The sequence below is a fragment of the Myiozetetes cayanensis genome, unplaced genomic scaffold (genome assembly GCF_022539395.1).
Source record: "Myiozetetes cayanensis isolate MyiCay16 unplaced genomic scaffold, myiCay2020 scf10, whole genome shotgun sequence".
NCBI classification, from domain to species: Eukaryota; Metazoa; Chordata; class Aves; order Passeriformes; family Tyrannidae; genus Myiozetetes; species Myiozetetes cayanensis.
Window position 1 is genome coordinate 33,051,674 of NW_026086605.1, and position 20,391 is coordinate 33,072,064.

The window sequence follows — 20,391 nt, forward strand, 5'->3', positions numbered from 1 at the left end:
GTCTGTGTTTGGCGGGCTGTGCCCTCCCTGAGGGCGCGGGGGGCGGAGCGGCGCACGCGCGGGGCGGGGCGGGCGCGCGGCGGTGACGCAGTTGGTGCGCGCGCCGCCGCCGCCGCCCTTGCCCGCGGATGAGTCGGTGCGCGTGGCCGCTGCTGCGGCGGCTCCCGGCGCGCGCGGGGCTCGCGCTCGGGCATGGCCGCCCCGCCGCGGCCGCGCTCTCAGCGCCCTCAGCGCCCTCCTCGTCGTCCTCGTCCTCCTCCGGCGACGGCGCCTCCCGCGCCCCCGACACCTCGCTCTTCGTGCCCGTGCCGCTGAAGCCTGGCGGCGCGGCGGGGGAGGACGTAGGGGCCGAGCTCACGCGACCGCTCGACAAGGGTGAGTGCGGGAGGGACCGTGAGGGGACGGGCGGTTATCGGGCACCGGCCGGGAGGCCTCGCCAGCCCTGGAGGCGGGGGGTGAAGAGACCGCACCTCGAGGGCCGTGTCCAGTCCTGGGCCTCTCAGTTCAGGAAGGACATGGAGGGCCTGGAGCGAGTCTAGGGAAGGGAACCGAGCTGAGGAAGGGGCTGGACAAGCAGGAACGGTTGAGGGAGCTGGGGGGGCTCAGCCTGGAGAAAAGGAGGCTCAGGGAGGACTTTCTCGCTTTCTGCAACTCCCTGACAGGAGGGGGGAGCCGGAGGGGGTCGGGCTCTGCTCCCAGGGAACAAGGGACAGGAGGAGAGAAAACAGCCTCAAGCTGCGCCAGGGGAGGGTCAGGTGGGACATCAGGAGGGTGATTTGACACTGGAAGGGGCTGCCCAGGTTGGTGGTGGAGTCCCCATCCCTGGAGGTGTTTAAGGACAGGCTGCACGTGGCCACAGTTTAGTTGGCGTGGTGGTGTGTTGGGCATAGATTGGACTGTGATTTCGGAGGGCTTTTCCAACCTCATTGGTTTGTTTCCGTGACTCTCCTGAGTCCTGCAGGGCTCGGTCCTTCCGAGGGGAACTGTCCCTCGCTGCTCTTAGGTCCTTTCCTGGGGTTTATCCCTTGGGAGCAGGGGTCTCCCTGCGGATTGTCTGACCAGTGCAGCTACTCGTGCCCGCCAAAGAGAAGTGGGATAAAGCCTGTGGAGTGAGGTAACACCACCGGTACTGGGGCTTTACTGGACACCTTGTGGGGCTGGCCTGGGCAGGGCCAAGGGCTAGACTTTGATGATCCTCGTGGGTCCCTTTGAGCTCAGAATGTTGTGGGATTTCCCAGGGCTATCAGCTGTACTCTGTGTGGAGGGAACAGTCTGCTGGCCTGGCTCCTCCACTCCCTGTTTTTGTGCTAAGGGTGCTCAGCGTGGGACACGTCCTGCAGCTGAACTGCAGATTTGTGGTGTTCCAGAACCATGACTGGATCTGAACTTGGAAATCATAGTTTTTTCAAATATTGGTGTTACAGAAGGGCATCTTCTTGTTTGTGAATGTGCCGAGATAAAAAGGGACAAAGTGTAGTGACGGGGCAAATGGCTTCAGACTGCCAGAGGGCAAGATTAGATTGAATGTTAGGAAAAAATTCTCTGTGAGGAAGGGTGGTGAGGGCCTGGCACAGGTTACCCAGAGAAGCTGTGGCTGCTCCATCCCTGGAAGTGTCCAAGGCCAGGTTGGACGGGACTTGGAAGGTGTCCTTGCTCATGGCAGGATGAAGATGATCATTAAGGTCCCTTCCAGCCCAAACCAGTCTGTGATTCTATGACTCTAATTTCGAAAGACTTGATAAATAAGAAACAAGTTCTTGATCCTTTTGATGTTTGGTGATCCCAAAGCATTGAGGGTGTAAATGGGAACTTTTTGCTTCATGTTTTCTCCTAATTAAGTGTTCTGATGGCATATTATTAACTCCAAAGTATAGAAAGCATGGGAAAAGGATAGAAAGCATGATCTTAATTGTTCAGAGCTGTGGAGAAAAGAATATCTGGCCCAGAAAGCTATAAAAAAACTATCTAGGTAAAGAATCCTCGACAGCTGAAATGCTGAAATCTGCGTTGTTGTCAAACTTGCCTTATATATGAGTAATGCATTTCTCAGGTGCCGGGAAATATAAATGGTGCCGTCTTACTTGTATATTCCTTGTTGTTCCACTTATCAGAGAAGCAGTTATGCTGGATTTCTTCAAAGCCACAACTGAAATGCTCTGGGAGAATAAGCACAGATTCTATTTGTTCTCTGCTGAGTTGCTGAGAGAGAACAGAGTGGTTAAAATTATATATTCCCCCAGGTGAAAATTAACTACTTTAAAGAGCCTGAAGTTCTTCTGTGTGAGACTTGGAAGGAAAGCCAGCCAGGTGACCAGTGTGGTGCTGCTCATCTGCTTGTTGAACTGTAGTGCTCTCTCTGTTGCTGTCAGCAGTTCTGTATTTTGAAACCCGATAATGTTAAAGAGAAAACTGAGCAAGACCTTCCTCAGCAGATACGTGTTTTTTAAGATGAAATAAGTATTCCTCTGCTTCCCCCCTCAGGCTCTGACCACACACAGGGCATATTTGTGCAAAATACCAAAAAAACAGATGCACAGCATCTGTTTTTTTGGTATTTTGCACAAACGTGCTCTGTTATATTCTTCTGTCAGGTACTGAACTAGATTTAATAAGGAAATGTGTGTATTTGCAGCCTTTCTGAGCTCGTGAAGGGGCTTTGTTACTGACACCTGAGTGTAATTCCAGTGTGAATCATCTTGTAGTTACTGCTCAAGTGAGAGTGGTCGTGGTTTTCATGCTAATCAGCCACTGTCAGGAAGACATAAGCCTTTCTTGAAGCTTACTTTTGCAAAGTCAGTTGTGAAAAACCTTTGTAACAAATCTGGAATTAATTCACTACGTCTGTTTTCCACGGCTTCATAGGAAGTGTACCCCTGTGAGTGCTGATAGATGCTTTCAATTTTGGTGTAAACAGGGCTGAAACTTCTAAATGGATCTGATACCTCAGAGCCTACCTGTGTTTCTGAACCTATCTGCAGTCAGCCTGGCCTTTTACACAGGACCTTAAAAGTGCTGCTGAGAAGTCAAAGTGATTGAGGAGTAAGAGCTAAAGCACAGTTCTAGAATGAGAAAATGGTAAAGAAAGGGAAAACTTAGACAGGGATGAATGGTAAGGGTGGTGGTTGAGGCAGGACTGAGTGTGTACCCTGATTGCTGCCTGCATGTGCAGCTGGGTTAGGCTCACATGGGCTGCAGTGCCAGCTTTGGTTTGTTTTGATTTCCCTTATTGTTAAGCCAAGTGTTTGTGCTTAGGCAGGATCATGACCTTGGATGTCGAGGGCTGGGATGGTCCCAATGTCACGTTGCCTTGGATAGTAACAAGTGTTTAGGCATTGACCTTTCCATCTGTAGTAAGGCCAGTGGGCTGTGAATTTAGCTCTGTGGCTGATGATGTGGTGACTGTTAGAGTTTTTAGGGAAGCTCTGAAGAGAATTTAGCCCTGTGCTTTCTTGTAGTGCACTGTTTTCCAATCTGCCTTTGATTTTGGGGCCCTTAAATATTTCCTGATGAGAGTGTGGATACCTGTGTAGGAATTGCAGTCCTACTGGTACCCTTGCTTGATTGCCTTTGGGAACATTTTGGACTGTGAATGAAGCCAGCAGGAGATCCCTGTAGCCATGCACGGGGTATGGGGTTGTAGCTGCTGCCCTTGTGCACCCCAATTTGCCATATTCTTGTCCCCTGTTGATTTTCATGATGCCAAGGGGACTGTCTTTGTTACACAGTGTTTTAGAAAGACAATGTTTCAGTGATTTAAGGTTGATCTTGTGGGAAGCTGTTCATGTTGTGGCAGTTACAGAGTTAGTGGTAGAGAGCAGAGCTTGACAGTGTTCAGTGACTTGTGCTGGCCAACCAGGCACGTGTTGCATTATTATTATCATTCCTAGCATTTCATAAACAGGATTCCTATACTTGAGTTTTAGAGTAAGGTAAATTTGTGAATAGGTGTTTGTGATATTTGCTAGATTTTCGTGAGTTTCTGTAGATGGAGGAGGGACACATTTTGCCACGGATTTAACTAGCATTTAATGAACTAAATTCACAGTGTCTGTGAGTAAATACAATTTCATTGCAACACTGAACTTTTAGGGGAGGGAAAGGGTTTATTAATAGCTTTATAAGAGAATTTATATGAAGAAAGCTGAGTAATTTGTGATATATATGAAGAAACTCTGTCAAGTTTTCTTCTTCTCTCCTTTATTTAACCTGAGAAAAGGAAGAATACTGGATCTGGTTTAACTGATCTTTCTGGAGAGTCTCTTGGAAGCAGGGCCGGGGGAAGAAGGTACATCAGGATGTTTAGTCACCGAGTAGTTTCACATGGGAGCCTGCTGTGTCCTGAGAGGTTCTGATAAAAAGCAAAAATAACCCACCCCAAAACATGAATTAGTTTGTTCTGTAACACATTGGCTGTAGGTTCCCACCTTTATCCTTTCTTATCAAGTACCAAGGGAGAGTGTCTCAAATGCTGCCCTCATCTTCATGGCACTTCTTCCTCTGCTGCAGTTGAAGCTGGTTCTTCTCCACAGTAGTGTCAATCACTGATTGTGTTTAATTCAGGGACAATTCATTTGAGTCTGTTCAGCATGGTGAGATTCTCTCTCCAGAGAAAGGAGATGATAAACCAGGGCCTTTGGACCAGCGGAATGGGATTTAATTCTAAGCAAACTAAAAAAATGTTACTATTTTTATACAGGTGAAGTTCTAAAAAATTTAAACAAGTTCTACAAAAGAAAAGAAATCCAAAGACTAGGAGCAGAAAATGGATTAGATGGTAAGAACATGTTTCAAGTTTATTTTTAAAGTGAAACCTGTTTTAATTCAGATACAGTATTAGGTAGAGCTCATCTTTTATGGGTCTCACAACACGGCTTGTTTACCTTGTTTCTGTCACTCAGTACAAATAACCTTATATATTTACCTTTAATAGCTTATATTAAGGTGTAGATTTTTAATGGACTGCTTCAGTGTTTTGGTGCATGTTTACAAACACAGTTTTCTGGTCCTGGTCACGTTCATTTTGTTCCTTGTTTTGATTTTTTGCAGCTCGCCTGTTTCACCAAGCGTTTATAAGCTTTAGGAAATATATCATGGAATCCAGCTCTGTGAGTGCTGATTTGCATATTATTCTCAATGATATATGCTGTGATGCAGGCAAGTATCTGGAGTGCTTGTGAAATAAAATGTTAACATTTTTTCCTTGGTTTTGTCCTGTATGCTTTACCTGCCTACCTGTGGACCCCCTGCTATGCTGTCAGACAGCCTAAAAATCCCTGCTAGGACCCTAGGGAGTGTGCTGTTCTTAAACCTTCTGGAGTGGAAATGAGAGAAGTGGAGGTGATAGCAAGAAGCAGCCTGTTGTTTTACAGCACCTGTTCAGGCTGAAATGGAAACAGCTGTTGAGTTTATTCCTTTCAGCAATCGAGTAGTCACTAGGGGGCACTTGGAGAACTCTCTGCTGGCCAGGTGGCTTTTAGGGATTGGGAATGCAGCTCTGGCAGTGCTGGTTCCCTGGGGCACTCCCAGAGGTGAGTGTTTGCTTGCTTAGTGCAGTCCTGTGTTGTCATGAACAGCACTGACTGAGGGGTTATGCTGGCTGGGAACAGCAGAACCAGCCTCTTGCATGGTTTGAGCTGCAGAACTTTGGCACAGTATGTCTGTTTTAATGATGGGAATTTAAAGGTTACAGTGGCCATTAGTTTTGTCTTCAAGTGTAAATGTGTATGTTCTGCATGTTGGCAGCCTTAGGAAATTGTCCCTTTGTATTACTTGTGCATAAAATCTTCCACAGGATTGTCTTGTTTCCACTCCTTATTTAGTTACATAGGAGCATTGTTTATATGTGCCTTAAAACTCACATATATGGAAGTATAAAATGTTGTTTATTGTGGTAGTTTTAATTTTTTTTTTTTTGTTTGAGAGTGATAATTGAATATATTTGGGTTTTTTTCAAATTTTCATAATAATTTTGATTTATTGAATACTAATTCTCAATTTAAAAAACCCAGTAGGGACAGTAGAGAAGTGTGACCTCAAATGAGACCTTTAAGGCCATGTGTCTGCTCTGCAAACATTCAGAAGAGTGAACCCCAATGTCTCGTCCGAGTTGATTTTTCTGGTTTTATTTTGTCACGTAGGGATTGGAATCTTTGAATTTTTAACCAGCATCCTGTGTCTTGGTAGCTTAGGGAAGCTGCACAACGTTCTGGTCTGCTGGGGTTTTTCATAAAAGCATTTTGAAAACTTTTATTTTATTCCAAGGCAGCACATGAATTTAGGAAGCAGAAGCTAAAGTCCTTTCTCATCCAGGTTTCCCCCAGTTTCTCATTTTATAGAGAAGTTCTTCAGGCATGTAGGTCGACCAGAGTGAATGTACTGAAGTGAGAGCCAGCTTTTTCATAACATTGGATTTGAATTACATTTCTTAATGAGCCCATGTTAGTTCACCTTTCTACAACTGCGATAATGATTGAACTTTGTAGAGAACCAGGAGGGGAAAGAATTGCGGAAGTGTGTGGTGGAGCAGTGGAAAATTTTTTTCCAAGCATATTATGATGGTACACACCGTGAGACAAGCATGCAGACTGAGCAGGGTTTGTCCCCTAGGCCACGTGGATGACCTGTTCCCGTTTTTCCTGAGGCATGCCAAGCAGATCTTCCCCATGCTGGACTGCATGGACGACCTACGCAAGATCAGCGACCTGAGGCTGCCGCCCAACTGGTCAGTGGGGGCAGGGGCTGCTCTGCTTTCTTTTCTTAGTGCCATAGAACTTCAGAGTCTGGGGACTTGAGCTTTGTGATGTGTGATTGTGCTACATTTTCAGTTCCATTGCTCTGTTTTTACAGTAATTTCTGTCAGAACTCAACTTTTTTACAAGCTACATTGCAGTCAAGTAAAAGGAAAATAAGGTTATATCAGCAGTGAAAGTCACTGGATGGCCTTTCCAGAAAGCTGTTTTCTGATTGTATATTTGGAAGGTAGCACAGCAGAACATTAAAATGTTAATAAACCGAAGGAGAGAGGATTAAGAGGAGTAATGAGAATTATTTTGAACACAATGTGTGAATTTGAATCTTTGAAAGCATTGTATGATTTAGAAGATGAGTGTATAAGATATAGTAACCTCTTTATACTGGCTCTGTTTAAGAACTTGATCTTTCTGCTTTCAACACACATTAAAAAGTCTATTTAAGCTAATTTCCAGTTTATCCTAAATCAGTATCCAGAACACTGGATAAATGTTCAACAGATCTGCCTTCTTTGTGTGTATGTTTTAGGTATCCAGATGCCAGGGCTATTCAGAGAAAGATAATATTCCATGCCGGTCCTACAAACAGTGGAAAAACTTACCATGCTATCCAGAGATTTTTGTCAGCCAAATCTGGGATATACTGCGGCCCACTAAAACTTCTGGCTCATGAGATCTTCCAAAAGACTAACGATGCTGTCAGTATGTCATATCACTTCCCAACATCCTTAGCACTGGGACAGTCTCAGGAATGCATGCCTGTAAAGTCCTGTGTGTGCTTGGACAGGTGCCTTTGCTTTGCTTTGCAGTTCATGGCAATACCAGTTATGCATTAGTGCTTTAGGTGAGCAGAAGGGAACATCCTTTCCCCAGAGGGAACAGCACTGTCCCCACAGCACATGCTGTGCCATCATCCCTGTAACCTGCCTCCCTTAGCTGGTGGTTTGTTGCTCTCCAGCTGCACAGAACCAGTTCTGAAGCATTAAAACCACACATCACATGTTAATGCAGCACAGTGTGTGTGTGTGTACAGTAGTGTTCACAAACGATTTTGTGATTTCTCTTTTTTTTTTATATAGAATTTGTAATTTCTCTTACTGCTTTATCAAGCTCACACATAACAAAGATTGGCTTGTCCTAGGAGACAAATCCTAAGTAAAGTGCACCACGCAGTGGCTGTGGGTGCCATGCAGTGCTGTTCCCTATTGGTAATTGCTGCATTTCCTTCCCATGTGTTCAGTGTGTGTGAGAACAATCCCCAAATGAACCGGAGGAGGCCGGAGCTCGCAAGGCTCCTTCACTGCTGGGCCTTCCTTTGCAAGCCCCTTGTACAGCAGCTCTTCTGAGAGTTCTTTTGTTGCAGTTGTGACAGTTCTGAAATGCTCAGGGGAAGATGTCATCTCCTGCAGGAGTAGGGGAAGGCATCTAATTACAGATACTACCTCTTCATTATCCCTGCAGTCTGATAGGACTTAAATACAGGGCACAAGTCTCAGAGGGCGGGGTAGTTATTTTCTGGAAAAGCTTCCATTATACTGTCCTAGAAGCTACTGTAAGACTGATTTTTTTTCCCCTTTGGAAAGAGGATTCTCTTATATTAAAGAAACTTAACCTGAGGTTCTTGAATTCCTTTAGAATGTGCCATGTGACCTGGTGACAGGAGAAGAGCGTGTCTATGCCAATGAAGATGCCAGACAAGCTCCTCACATTGCCTGTACCATTGAAATGTGCAGCACCAACACACCTTGTATGTATACATGATTGTTTCAGTCTTATCAGGGGGATCTTCATGTCTGTTATTGACTTGGACTCTGAAGTAGCTGGCTAATCCCTTTCACTCTTATTTCAGCAATTTCTGAACTATGTTAGAGCAGTTCAGGAAACCTGGATCATCTCAGAGTAGATTTCTGGTGATAGGGGATTAACTGCATTTGAGCAACCTTATTTAGAAAGCCTTTGAGTCCCTTTGTGTGTTGTACTGCTGTTGTACATTCTCTTCCTTGGTGCATCATGCTTTTCTTTTTTGTTTTAAGATGAAGTTGCTGTGATTGATGAAATTCAGATGATCAGAGATCCTGCCAGAGGATGGGCTTGGACGAGAGCCCTTCTAGGTAAGCTGGTTTGTGCTGGCAATGAACCTGTTTAACTGCAAATGGCACATTAAATTCGAGCTTAGCAGTCAGTATATTCATAAGTTATTACAATATAGGATGCCAAAGAAAAATTGAGTGCTTTTTTCTTCATAGGTCTTCTCTCAGCAGGTTAGAGAAATACTCTACCCCAAAGGATTTGTCTGCATGGCAGCAACCTGTCATGTTTTACTTAATGAATGTTTTCTTAAACTTTATTCACATTCTTCTTTTAGTTTTCCTTCCTTGGATAATATGGAGTCTTTGTTACATCATGCTGTTTTTTACTGAGTGTTTTTGAGTGTTTTCTAGAAATATGCTTTCTTTGTTCAATTAAAACAACACCAGTTTTAGGTGTTAGGAAGAGATACTGTTCAATGTATGTCAACTTTAAATATTTTAGTGTTAATTTCAAATGACCCATTTATAGAACTGCGTCAATCTGCAAGATTCATAGAAGAAAGCTTGTTTTGATAATTTTAGAGTTTTTCAAGAGGAGATTTTCAAACATTTTTCCTCGTATTTTGAACAGAAGTTTGGAATCTGATTCCCTCTGTCCTCATCCCTTCCCTTCGTTGCTTTTGATGATGAGTTCAACGATGTTTTTTAACACTTCTTCTACCTCTGTTTTTTGCCTTTTCTATTCTAAGTGCATTGGAGGGAATTCATGCAGAAGTAAAGACACTCAGTTCTGCTGTGGTTTGGGAGTTAGTAAAACATGAAGAGTAAATAAAAGCTTTACTCCATTTGTTCGGTGGTCGAGGATACCTCTTGTTTTGGCTGAGTGCGCAATGAGGTATTGGCTGCTCTGATTATCACACTAATGTGATAAATGTAATTTTTGGGTAACTTAAGAGTCAGCTAAAGATACTGTTGTTTATAAATAAGTAACATTTTTCTTTTTATTTCACTGGACCTTGTCCAGGCCTCTGTGCAGAAGAAATCCATGTCTGTGGAGAAGCTGCTGCTGCTGACTTGGTGAAAGAGCTCATGTACACTACGGGGGAGGAAGTTGAAGTAGGTATTTTAGTTCTGAGAAGCTAAGGACAGAACATCAGGTTCTCCTTGCTGTGAAACAGGCAAAAACTGTATGGTCTTTTGAGGGTATCACTGATCAAAGTTACCCTGTGGGAGCCATTGTTAAAATGATTCTTGATTTCTGTAAATCAAAGGAGATGTCGCAAAGTTCTTTTCCTTTATAAGTAGTGGTACTGTTTTGCTGAAAGATGGTAAGTGCTTTGCTGAGTTCAAAGTAGATAAGTGCTTTGCTGTGTTTTCCTCAGGGAATTTTGCAGGTGCTACAGCTGTTTAGGGGCTTTCTTTACAGTTCTGATCTTCCTGGAGGGCACATTGCCCTCAGGTTGGCTGACTTCACTGGGTTGGTTGATAGTTATTCTCCACATGATGAGGAAAGGAGGTAAATGTGTGTATTTTTAATTGGTAAGGTTCTTTGGAGAAGATTATTTAAAAACAAAATTTGGTCCCAGTAAAGTCCAACCTTTATGATTTCAAGGTGAATTAGCTGTAGCTTTGTATGTCTGTGTGTGGTGGGATGTGTAATTCCGAAAAGGGGGGTCCAGTGAGAGCATTCAGATTTGACTGAAAGCAGACACTCATTTCTTGATAAATCAAGGGGTGTACCTGTGTATCACTTTTCTTGACTCTAGTTTACATCTGGAATGTAGTTTACATGTAAAAATACGTCATTCTTCTTGAAAAAGCTGTATAGTTCTCAGCTTGGCAAGTGCTGCCAGTGTGCAAGTGCATGGGGTGTATATCTCCTTCTCCCCAGGAATTATCCCTTCAGGACTGAGAGAGGTTCCTCAGTGCTACAGTCACACGTGAAAATAAATGTACTGGTTGATATTCCACAGGAAATTTTTTAATTTAAAGAAATATCTTTGACAATATTTATTCCAGGTCCGAAACTACAAGAGACTCACTCCTCTGACTGTGCTGGATTATGCCTTGGAATCCTTGGATAACCTCCGTCCTGGGGACTGCATTGTCTGCTTCAGTAAGAACGACATTTACTCTGTGAGCCGACAGATTGAAGCCAGAGGATTAGAATGTGCTGTCATATATGGCAGTCTGCCACCAGGTAAAGCTCTCTTCCTTTATTAGTAAGGGGATGTTCTGCTTCTTGCTGCTTTTCTTAGGAAAAAAACCCTTGCACTGCTTTCTTTATTTTAAAATAAAGCAGTGCAAGTTTCCTGGTTTTGCTTCTCTACATAGTTAAAGAAAGTAATCGGCTTTCATTCACTGGTGTTTTAATCTTGGGATTAGACCTTTATTATGTACTTAATTTTGATCTTCAGGTAGATATAATTAAATGAGGTCTATCCACAGCTCTGGGAATGATTTAAGTCTCTCCTGCCCCCTTCCCTCCAAAAAATCCAAATACCAATCAAACACCAGTTTTTTCCCCTCAGCCTGTTAAAACAGCATTGGGCTTAGTCTTTGGTTTGTAAGAAGTTTGCTATGTGAAGTGTTTTGTCATTCTGTTTTAGGAACAAAACTTGAACAGGCAAAGAAGTTCAATGATCCTGATGATCCATGCAAAATTTTAGTTGCTACAGATGCAATTGGAATGGGACTCAATTTGTAAGTACTTGCAGCAGGTTATGGTATTGTTTGTCCTTTGGGTCTAATGCCTGCATTAATTTTCTTGCTTGTTTCTCCCCAGTCTGATTAATTTGGCCAAATATCTGCTATGTCTAGGTAATACAGTATATACATTTTTATTCTGAAGTGGTGTTCAATTTGGTTGGGCAGAATTAAGCTTTAATTTCAAAACTGATTCCTAGCTAATTAATGGCTCCCTTGGCCTAATTCTATGTGATAGTGGATAACAATGCCTACTGGATCAACAAGAGTCACATGTGTTAGGTTATCAGAATTACCAGTCTCTTGCATTCTGAAATGCAGAGCAAGTTCAGCCCAGTTTCAGGTGTGTTTTGTTGGTGAAGGCGATGCAGTCACATTGGTATAAACTACTGATGTTGAATGGATTGGTACCCTACTAGAACATGATTGATATGTGCAAGGCTGATAATTCTCCTGTGACTAACCAGGAGTCCTGTCATGCCCTTTGCAATATGCTGTGTCCATAGGTAGTCTCTGATAATTTATAGAGAAGAAAAAAGCTTATAAAAAAGAAAAGGCTTTCATTCTTCATATTGGAAGTAACTTGCCAGAAAAAAAGATTCCTCTTTGGTTTTGTTCAAACATTCCAGGTGTATAAGAAGAATAATCTTTAACTCCATAGTGAAGCCGACTGTGAATGAGAAGGGAGAGAAGGAAATCGACTCCATTCCCACCTCCCAGGCGCTGCAGATCGCAGGCAGAGCCGGCCGTTTTGGCTCGTCCTTCACGCAGGGCGAGGTCACCACGATGCACCGCGAGGACCTCGCGCAGCTGAAGGAAATCCTGAGCGAGGCTGTGCCCCCTGTGAAGGTGAGGGGCTCAGCACCCAGTTAGCACAGGCGTGCTCTGGAACTGGGTTATGATGTTCTGATCCCAAATTATTTTTCCTTGTGTCTGTTTACAACGTAGTAATAACAGTGGATTGTGTCATGCCAGAGTGACTTTGGATATATGTCCCGTTTGGAGGCTTGCAGTGTTGCATTTATACTGAAGCTACTCTTTTAAGAAATAAAAGCTCAAGCACAGAAGTTCCAAAGTTTCAGATAAGTGTGCTAAATAAACTGGAGTCTGTAGGGTGCTTTGGTTTTTTTCTTGCATTTTGTCTTGCTGTGTGTTGTTTCTGGTGCATTAACTTTAAAACAATATTGAGAATTAATGGATTTTTTTTTTCCCTTTATTTTCCCTTTAGGCAGCAGGCCTGCATCCAACTCCTGAGCAGATAGAAATGTTTGCTTATCATCTTCCCGATGCTACTCTATCCAATCTAATTGTAAGAATGACCAAAATATTAGCTTTTGCATTAAAAATTAAACATTACTTACAGTCACTGGTTTTGTACAAACATACATTTTGGGAACCTGACAGATGGCCTTGTGTGTCTTTTTTATCAGTTGGATTCTTCTCTCTACCACAGCAGTGTCTGTAAATAGCTTTAGAATGCTTAACTTTTCTGTGCTATAATAAACTTGAAAGCTCTTCAAGCATGCAAATATTTTCACTTGTATTGAAGGCTGTGCAACAGCCTTTTTGTTTCACCTTTTCTGAAGTTTAAATGTAGACATCTTGGTCTGAGGCTGAAAATATTAGAGATTGAAATTCTGGTAAATTACTTGAAAATTCCTACAAAACTAGGCTGGTCATGTCAGGTTTCTGTATATTTGAGAACTGCCTGATTTTCTTTCCCTGTTTCCATGGATTTTATGGTGAAACAGTGCTTGTGTAACTTTGAGAAAACAGATTTTGTGGAACCTACTTGATCTCATCCTTAGATGGGTTAGTACATCTTTTGGATATGCCTAAACATTTTAAAGTAGAAATTAAGCTTCCAGTGCTTTATTTAAAGAATAGTATCACAGCTTTTAGTAGACTGAGAAACTCTTGGCAGCTTCCATGGATTTAAATGTGCATTATTGTTCTCTGGGGATGTGCTGTTGTGTAGCAAAGTGCATGATTTCTAACCTTGAGATAAAAGATTTTACCTGGAGACCTCCTGAAAGACATAGTCTGGTAGGGAGCACATCTTTAAAATTTTGCTATTAACAATTTCTGGGCTACCATAGAAGTACTAAGATAAGAACCCTGTGTAGTTTTTGATCTCTTAAGTATTCAGGCACATATTTAATTAAGAAACTCAGTGTTTCTTTAAAGAAGTTTTTAAAAACTCTGTGTAAAAGATTTACACTGGAGAAACAATTTTGGGGGCCCACAGAAATTCCCCCTGCAGTGTGCCCTGGCATCTCCTGTTTCTCCAAACCTTGGATATATTTCAGGTTTTCTTTGAACACCACTCCTGCAATACTGTATTTATCTGATGTTTTCTTTCTTCCTGAAATAGATCTGAGCCTGACATTGAGCTAAAGATACCTCAATTATTGAATTCAGTGCTGTAAAGTTGGCTTTTTGGGTCATGCTAAGTGACAAACCTGGAGAAATTTCTAAACATAGTAGTAACTGGTTCCTGTGATGGTGTTCTTTGTGACTAAAATGTACAGTTCCAGAACTTTGTTATTCAGGAGACTAACTGGAAATATTTAAATAAAGCATAGTGTGTTATCTCTTCTCCTCTGATCCTGTGTTGGAGAATTTCATGCAAGCTCTGCTAAAAGAGTAGAGGGAATTCCCCTGCCCCTTTTTTATTACTGTGCTCAAATTTGATGGGTTTTAGCTGTTCTTTCAGTATAACCAGCATTTGAAACACTAAATAATTTTTTGGTTTGGTAGTACAAAATTTCATAACCCCCCTCCTCTAATAACATTCCCTTCATTTGATTGTATTTTCACAGGATATTTTTGTGAGTCTCTCACAAGTCGATGGGATGTACTTTGTCTGCAATATTGATGACTTTAAATTTCTAGCAGATATGATTCAGCACATTCCACTAAATCTGCGGTCACGATATGTCTTCTGCACTGCCCCCTTAAACAGAAAAGAGCCTTTTGTGTGTACCACGTTGCTGAAGGTCAGCTGGCTTTTTTTCCCTCCAAAAATACGATGTTTCTATTGGAGCAAGTGGGTCTTGGTGCAGTGAGAGTGTATCTGCTGTATTTACCATGGGATTTGTCATTAGGTCATTGGAGAACATCCTTAAAGTGCTCACAGGCAGTCATATAAAACATGAAGGGTTTTTTTCCTAATTGCATTCTTCACTGTTTTTATGGACCAAAGCTTTTAACTGCTGAGATCTGGTTCTCATGTCCAAATTAAAGTTTGGACAGCCTTTCTGCTGTTTGCCTCAGAGAATCCTCCTGCTTGTCCTTGCAGGTGAGCTCTGAACTGGGAGGGGTCACTTGTGTTCCCCAGTCACTTGTGCACTGTTAAGCTTTGCACCACAGGGTGCCCAAAAGTAGTCATTAAAACTCAAGTTACTGCTGCCTTCAGGGTGTTAGCCTGTCAACAAAAGAGAGGAATGTGGGCTCAAGGGTGATTGCTGATGTTAGAAGAGTAACATAGAATTAAAACCCCAGAAAACAAAGTGCTGTAAGTTGCTCTCAGAATTATGTCACTTCACTTTTCAGGCCTGGATGAACTGTTTTTCACTGTGCCCCCACAGTGATTATTTTGAGGAATTTGTAGTCAGCAGATTTTTCAGGGTTTTGGGATTAATAATTTAATTTGGGACTGTTACTTTGGTAGACTGTATTGCCTTTGTTTCCTTGTTAGAGACTGCATTAAACTTTTAAAATGAAACAGTGTAAAAATGAAACTGATGTGGTGCCCTCAGGTCAGAAATATTAGACCCTTGCTTTTCAAGAAGAGCTAATAATCTTCTTTAAAAATCGAGTGATTGATCAAAGAGTTGAAAAAAGTGTCTTGTTAAGAAAATGCTGAGCATTCAGACACCGAGGAATGAAGGTGCAGAAGGGCATAAATGTGGTGTTGGAGGAAGGTAGGATGTTGTGAATGCTTGTGTGACTTGAAGCGCCATTCCTTGGCCAAAAAAACCCACTTCTAGTATCAGCCAGTTATTAGGAGGCAGTTATTCCAAGTCATCAGAACTTTTGAAAATTTTAGATTTAGATCTTTTTTGACTTGTTTTTTCGCTACTTAAAGAGCTGAGGTGTCTGAGTTTCAGAAGGGCTGATTTCTAGTGCAGATTATTCTGTTTGGATTGTGAGTAATGTGTTTCCTAAGCCAGGGAATACAGTTAACATTTTCTCAACCCGAGGACTCTGAAACAAGATAATTAACCAAATAGGAAGAGGAGAATTAAAAAAGACAGAGTCCATCTGCTGTGCTGGGTGAAATCAAATGCCTTCAGTGTTATGCTTTTCTGGATAGCTCTGTGCCTTTGTTGCTTAATTCTGTGCATGGCCCATGGACAAATTGTGTTAATGAGGCTCTGGAAAGGAGAGGTGACTCCTGTGTTGAGTAATTAAGTAAAAGAATGTCTGGCATTTGGGCTGTGTAAAACAAAGCAGGTATTTTCTGTATACAGACTCCAGGGAATTTAACTCTTGTGGGATTTCTTGTTTCCTGACTGACTGAGGGCTTTGCTTGTTTTTCAGTTTGCTCGACAGTTCAGTCGAAACGAGCCCCTGACCTTCGACTGGCTCTGCCGGCACACCAAGTGGCCCTTGGCTGCTCCAAAAAACATCAAAGAGCTTGTACACCTCGAAGCTGTTCATGATGTTTTTGACCTCTATCTGTGGCTGAGGTATTATCTTTGTGCTTAAAAACTTGTTTTTCTTTCTCCTAGTATTTATGACTTACAGTCCTAGAAGAACAGTGTCTTTAAGCCCATGTGTACGTGGTGCAAGACAGGCCCCTTTGGAGGATCCTGACAAATGGAAGTGTAGTGATGTGGGAGCGAGTCATGGGCTCTGCAGAGAACAGTTTGTGAGTGACAGAGAGAGGAAAGGTAGAAACAAGGTGATCCCGGCCTGGAGCAGCTGAAATGCAGCTTATAATACTGTGGCCTTCCCATGCAGCACCTTTTTTTCTTACATAGTATGTGTCCCGTTTTTTATCCCAGTCAGCATTCCTGGAGTGGAAAGGTTTAACTGGGTGTTGTTTTGCCTCTCTCAGTTACCGCTTCATGGATATGTTCCCCGATGCTGCCCTTGTAAGGGATATTCAGAAGAAACTGGATGACATCATACAGATTGGGGTGCGCAACATCACGAAGCTGATCCGGGCGTCCCAGTCTGCAGCTGCTCCTGGCGCAGCAGAGGTTGTGTCCGAAGACTTTCCCACAGCTAAGAGGGACGCCAGGGCGGCTTCTGACCGTCACGGTGCCAAGTCCCCAGAGGCACTGTCCATTGCAGTGGAGGCTCCAGCACTGAGGAGAGCGAGGAATCCGAGAGCCCCTCGCTCTGGGATGAGGCAGGAGGATTTGAAAAGCTACGGCCGGGGATCCCTTGCCAACAGACTGCTGCGTGAAGGACTCCTGACACAGGAAATGCTGAGACAGCTGGAGAGTGAGTGGCAGGATCAGCACAGGAATGGTAGATATGGCTTTGGATCAAAAAGAGATGATCAGCATAGTTCAAAGGAAACAGGGAAAAAGAGAAAATAGAACCGTGTCCTAATTCTGTTTAGTTTTTATTCATAAAATAAAATACTATTTTAATAATTTCTTTGGCATTTCGTGTTTACACTGCTGCAGCTCCTCGATGTTTTTCCTTCTCCCGTGACCGGTAATGTGAAGCACTGAGAGAAATGGACTTATAAAGCTCAGAGGCCATAGGTTTGCTTTTACCACTCAGCTGTGCACTCTTTCAATCATGGTGTTCAGCATAAGTGTATGATCTGCTGCTATGTGAAAATATGAAGTTGGTGTCTTCTTGCAAGATGTCCTCACATCATCAATAAACATCAGATATGTCACTAGTAGTGAATTAGCTACTCATTCCATCCCTTCCTAAAGGGCAGGGTTTAACAGACAACAAACAAGTAATGAACAACCTGGAACAAAATTGGCCCAGAATGGTGATGGGAGTCATGTGCCTCTAACCTTTGTGTCCTGGGAAAATGGAAGGAGGTGAAAAGCATTTGTGTTAATGTGTCGGGGAATGATGAAATTTTGACCGTGAGAATTTTTGAGTGAGTTTCAGTTCTGTTATCTGAGGGGTAATTACTGAGACAAAGCGAAATCTGTCCTTGCCCTTTGAACTGTGTTCTAGGAGAGCTCATCCCACTGATTCAGATGAAGCTTGAGGGGAGGAAAAACCAAAAAGTTGGATTATGATTTTTGGAGGAAAGGAGGAAATGTTAGAAGTACAGGTATAATGTATTTACTTTTGAGAAATTCAGATGTTTGTTTCTCCTGGACTTTTCTAACTCAGTTTCAATACAAATTACTTTGTTCTGTTGCATTTCATAAATTTTTTTCTTTACTTAATGTGCCAGTTTGTAGTACTTGAATTTTGAGAGGTATCTTGATGCGATGTCACTGGGTAATGTTTAAGGCAGTGCAGCATCAGGCTGTGCCTCTCTCAGAGACGTGCAGGGGCTCTGGGATTTGTTTTTAGTGTAAGTAGCTTTAGGGTGTGTTTTGAGCTCCCAAGGTCTGCAGCAGTTTGAAAATTGTTTTTAACAGCTGTTTTCAGTGCATTTTGGGTACTCTTTCTTCATTGTTTACTAAAAGGCAAGCAGTGCATAAATGCTTTTAGTCCACACACTCTCCTGCTGATTGCAGTACAGGTCTGGTGGCAAGAGAAAGGTTTAGGTCGTTCCCCTGCGAAGCCCCATCTATTTTCCTCCCCCAGGACAAAGCAAGCAGCTCTGTGTGTGTGGCAGTGCCATGTGAGTGTTGTGGATTTCCTGTTGTGTGGATGAGTAACTGAGCTTTGCTTTCCCAGAGTCCTGAACAGCAGCGTGACCTGCACAGAGCAGGAGCTGGCATTAACCCTTACAAGCAGGGTCTGTTGGATACTGTTCAGCACAGCTCCTGTGGGATGGGTGACATGACTGAGTGGTCTCAATTGCCTCCTTTTTTCATTGGCACTCACTCACTGGAAGGAAAGCTGTAGCAGCTCAAGCCTGCAGGGATGTTTTTGTCACACTCATTGTCCCATTTCCCTCTGGGACTCCACGCTCCATGGTGGACCTGCAGACCAGTGTTTAAAACCACCTTCTGCAAGGACAACTCCTGTGTTCTCTCTCCCCAGAGTGTTTGGGGTTGGGTTGCAGGAGACCCACATTGCTACTGTGCTTGGCTTCTAGCCTGTTATGCTAAATTTACCCCTTCATTCTAGCTAAGCTGCATGCTGGAGTATATTTTTGAGCAAGGAAAGAGTGTCTGGGCCTTGGGGGTGTAAGCCAGCCTTGTGTTTGAGCAGCAAGCCTCACCATAAGGAAGCTAAATGGCTATAAGCATTCTTTTTTTGTGTTTTGCTGAGATTAGCACTTGGCTTAACTCATTGCTTGTTTCCATAGCGACTCCATAGTAACAGTTTTAGGAGCTCTGAAGTTTATTCAGGCGTTTCCAGGCTGACTTTATGAAAGTTTTCTTTTCTTCTGGGCTAATGGGGTGGCTGTCATTGACTCCCATTTAGAATGGCTGCCAGATTGCCCCACATCAGTCTGGGTTGTACCTCATGGGACCAGAGTTACCCCAACCCCCCTTTTTTAACGTGCCCTGTGGGGCTGTGCTGGAACTTTTAAAGCAACATAATTAATATTGTTCACTCGATCTGGGAATGGCATGTGCAAAACTATTTCAGGTGTTCAGATTTCAAGATTAATTTCAGGCACTCAAGTTAGAGATGTTTGGAAGCTTATTCATTCATTGCTTATTTGTTGTGCTTCGAATGTAAAACACTGATTGACACATCACTGCTTGGTAAAAGCTTTCTGTCTTTGAGGCTGATGTGCTCTTTTCTGTCTGTGCTGTTTCCATCTATTCTAAATAGTGTCTGTCCTTGGATTTTCCAGTCAGTTCCCTCAGGTGCTCTGCCTCACTCTCCATCCTGGTGTTGCCCTGTGAGGGGCATATGCAGGATGAATGTAGGGACTCCTTTCTGTTCTGAGCTTTGATGAACTTGTGGGAATATAGTGGGGAATGAACCTGCTGCTACTTTGATGGCAAGGGGGAATATATTCTAAAGGTTGGTCCTGGAATAATAAGCTATAATGAAGAAGCTGTAATTTCTCCTGGTGACTTCCCTGTAGCTTTGTCCACGGTCTCCTTGTTAACCTGGGTACAAAACTCAGCAACCGGTGTTGCCACTGCCTTTGATACCTCACCAAAGATAGGTATCTCCCACAATAAAATGCTTATTGATACAGTAGCTCTTTCTGGAGGTAACTGGTACCTGTTTAGCTGATATACTCAAGACATGTATCTGAATTTCCCCATTGTAGCTGTGAGCTCCTTTTCTCTGCAGGCCTTTGACTGCAAGGCTGTGGGAGGCAGCTGATCACCACCAGACTCTTCAGATTCTCTGTTTTGCCTTGAGATGGGGTTTGGAGGGAGAACTGCAGGAGGAGAAAGTAGAGAGACAGGTATTACAATTTTGAAGTCTTGTTGGCCCTTGCAAAGGGGGGAGGGAAGGTTTGTGAATAACTTTTCCTGGGTGCAGCTCTAACAGAGGGGAAAACCAACAGTGCCTCAAGCCTGCAGTTTGCAGGCTTGAGGCACTGTTGGTTTTCCCCTCTGTTAGGGATTGGAGCTGACCTGCTCACCTGGGCCTGGAGAGGTTCTGTTCTGGCCAGGATCTGTACAGAATGGCTGTACCATTTTTGGGTGTTGGGCCCTTGGTGCACTGAACTGCTGTCTGTGTGGAAATGAGATCATGTCTTGTCTTCTCTTGCACAACAAAAGCCGGGAGCCAGGATAGCCCGGGGATGAGCGAACAGGTTACGCAGTGATTCTGACGCGTCAGGTATTTCACAGGGCTTGCTGCCAGTTTGGGAACATTTGGAT

At 43.2% G+C, this 20,391-nt stretch overlaps 1 protein-coding gene across 2 annotated transcripts; it reads left to right on the plus strand.

The window, feature by feature from the left end:
* The first annotated feature begins 111 nt into the window (after positions 1–111).
* Positions 112–17,351, plus strand: SUPV3L1 (Suv3 like RNA helicase). 2 transcript variants are annotated; one of them, XM_050305792.1, is made up of 15 exons: positions 112–375; positions 4,697–4,774; positions 5,047–5,154; positions 6,607–6,721; positions 7,279–7,447; positions 8,385–8,496; positions 8,783–8,860; positions 9,804–9,895; positions 10,799–10,979; positions 11,389–11,482; positions 12,115–12,334; positions 12,714–12,794; positions 14,308–14,484; positions 16,031–16,179; positions 16,551–17,351. In XM_050305792.1, exons 1-15 carry the CDS (start codon positions 129–131, stop codon positions 17,038–17,040), a joined length of 2,391 nt encoding a protein of 796 aa, XP_050161749.1. In that variant the 5' UTR covers positions 112–128; the 3' UTR covers positions 17,041–17,351. The 2 variants fall into 2 exon arrangements, with proteins under 2 accessions (XP_050161749.1, XP_050161750.1); XM_050305793.1 differs by lacking the exon at positions 112–375 and having other exon boundaries at positions 4,696–4,774; positions 5,047–5,105.
* Positions 17,352–20,391: the final 3,040 nt, after the last annotated feature.

What these genes read in the sequence shown, in the direction of transcription:
- SUPV3L1 (XM_050305792.1), top strand. Translation starts at nt 129, where the DNA reads ATGAGTCGGTGCGCGTGGCCGCTGCTGCGGCGGCTCCCGGCGCGCGCG. An exon ending in CTGAGGCTGCCGCCCAACTG is followed by an intron (nt 6,722 to 7,278) that starts GTCAGTGGGGGC and finishes TGTATGTTTTAG; the next exon opens with GTATCCAGATGCCAGGGCTA. An exon ending in ATTGGAATGGGACTCAATTT is followed by an intron (nt 11,483 to 12,114) that starts GTAAGTACTTGC and finishes CAAACATTCCAG; the next exon opens with GTGTATAAGAAGAATAATCT.